General features: G+C 45.2%; 1 protein-coding gene across 1 annotated transcript; it reads right to left on the bottom strand.

Moving 5' to 3' along the window:
• Positions 1–415: 415 nt before the first annotated feature.
• Positions 416–1,302, bottom strand: LOC124280699. The gene is made up of 2 exons (XM_046716686.1): positions 970–1,302; positions 416–870 (listed from the first exon to the last, which is right to left on the bottom strand). The coding sequence occupies exons 1-2, from the start codon at positions 1,238–1,240 to the stop codon at positions 416–418; spliced, it is 726 nt and encodes a 241-aa protein (XP_046572642.1). The 5' UTR covers positions 1,241–1,302.
• Between the last annotated feature and the right edge of the window lie 229 nt (positions 1,303–1,531).

The following is a 1,531-nucleotide window of genomic DNA, read 5'->3' as shown; positions in this document are numbered from 1 at the left end:
GCGGTGAGAGATTCAAATACACGCACGTGCGTTTGTTGACATAACGGCTCTCATTGGTCCAACGGAGTGTATTTCTGACGAGCTTGCGGGCTTGTTTTGGAGATTGTACGTGCGCTTCGACCAATTGTAGGAACTGCAATTATAATCGCTACGAGTTTCAAAACTCGTATATATGTATATGTCCGATGATTGAAAATGTCAATAAATAACAAACATGATAATATTTGTTCATTTTATTTTTTATTAATTATAATAACCTCATGTGTAAGTCAGTATGAATGAATGAATAACTCCTAGGAAGTATACTAGTATACTTCTTAGAGGTTGGGAGGTCGTATATCCGTTCCACTGCAGAGGTTGGGAGGTCGTATATCCGTTCCACTGCAGAGGTTGGGAGGTCGTATATCCGTTCCACCTAGAGGTTGGGAGGTCGTATATCCGTTCCACTGCAGAGGTTGGGAGGTCGTGGCAGAGGTTGGGAGGTCGTATATCCGTTCCACTGCAGAGGTTGGGAGGTCGTATATCCGTTCCACTGCAGAGGTTGGGAGGTCGTATATCCGTTCCACTGCAGAGGTTGGGAGGTCGTATATACGTTCCACTGCAGAGGTTCTGACCTCGTGTATCCATTCCACGGCTGTGGGTTGTTTCCGCCCGGCAGAGGTTCAGAGGGCGTGTATCCATTCCAAGGTTGCGTGGTGTTTGGGTTTGTCATAGGTGTGGGAGCCACGCATCCGTTCTGTGCAACGATGTTGTTGTTGTTGATGATGTTGTGTTTGCTCCCATTTTCAACATGCGTGTATCCGCTACAGCTTGGTCTTGACTTGGCAGATTCTGTTCCAGGTGGTGGTGAGACAGGTCTTATCATCGAATCTAAAATGGAATGTAGAAGTAGATTTTTAATTTTTAAATAAAATATGTATACAACACTTCTGTTGAAGAACGGAAATAAGTAAATAATTCGGGACTTACCGGGTCTTTTATACGGATGTGTTCGATTGATGCCATCCACCTCAGGATCGCAACAGTTGACCAGCTCTAGGTCTTCTACAACCTCCAGTATCTCTTCCTGCTTCTGAACAAGCGCTTTGAATGCCTCCGGCGTTAGACTTAAGCTTTTCTCTCCTTTTAAATTGCGTTTCTTTATATGAATGAACGGTTTTGAGGTAGATGGGTCCAAGTTCACATGTACCGTGTTGTTAAACCAGTAGCTTATCTTCTTGGTAACCCTATTCATTGCCATGTCAGATAGTCAAGTAGATGCTGGTAGGATTTAAGGAGATATGACAGTGAGGTGAGGTGAGGCGAGGCGAGGCGAGGCGAGGCGAGGCACGAAACGAAACGAAACGAAACGTCGTGCTTGAGAATATTTCGCTCATATGACGACGTGTATGTGTGTGTATGTGTGGCTGCTTGTACTAGCCCAGACTGAAGCTGGTTTTATAGTGCTAGTCCACTGAGATACCACGCCGCAGTGAAGCATGAATACCCCACTCAGACACATTATACTGACTCCGAGCCGATCAGTCCTTGT

This window comes from Haliotis rubra, unplaced genomic scaffold (genome assembly GCF_003918875.1).
Source record: "Haliotis rubra isolate DU_JTF1 unplaced genomic scaffold, ASM391887v1 Scf271, whole genome shotgun sequence".
Lineage (NCBI taxonomy): Eukaryota > Metazoa > Mollusca > Gastropoda > Lepetellida > Haliotidae > Haliotis > Haliotis rubra.
The sequence above is the reverse complement of the archived record's forward strand: the minus strand, read 5'-3'. Positions and strand labels throughout refer to the sequence as shown.

Bases quoted from the DNA above. Each gene is read 5' to 3' on its own strand.
- LOC124280699 (XM_046716686.1), bottom strand. From the start codon at position 1,240: ATGGCAATGAATAGGGTTACCAAGAAGATAAGCTACTGGTTTAACAAC. The intron at 871-969 runs GTAAGTCCCGAA...ATTCCATTTTAG, and splicing joins ACATCCGTATAAAAGACCCG to ATTCGATGATAAGACCTGTC.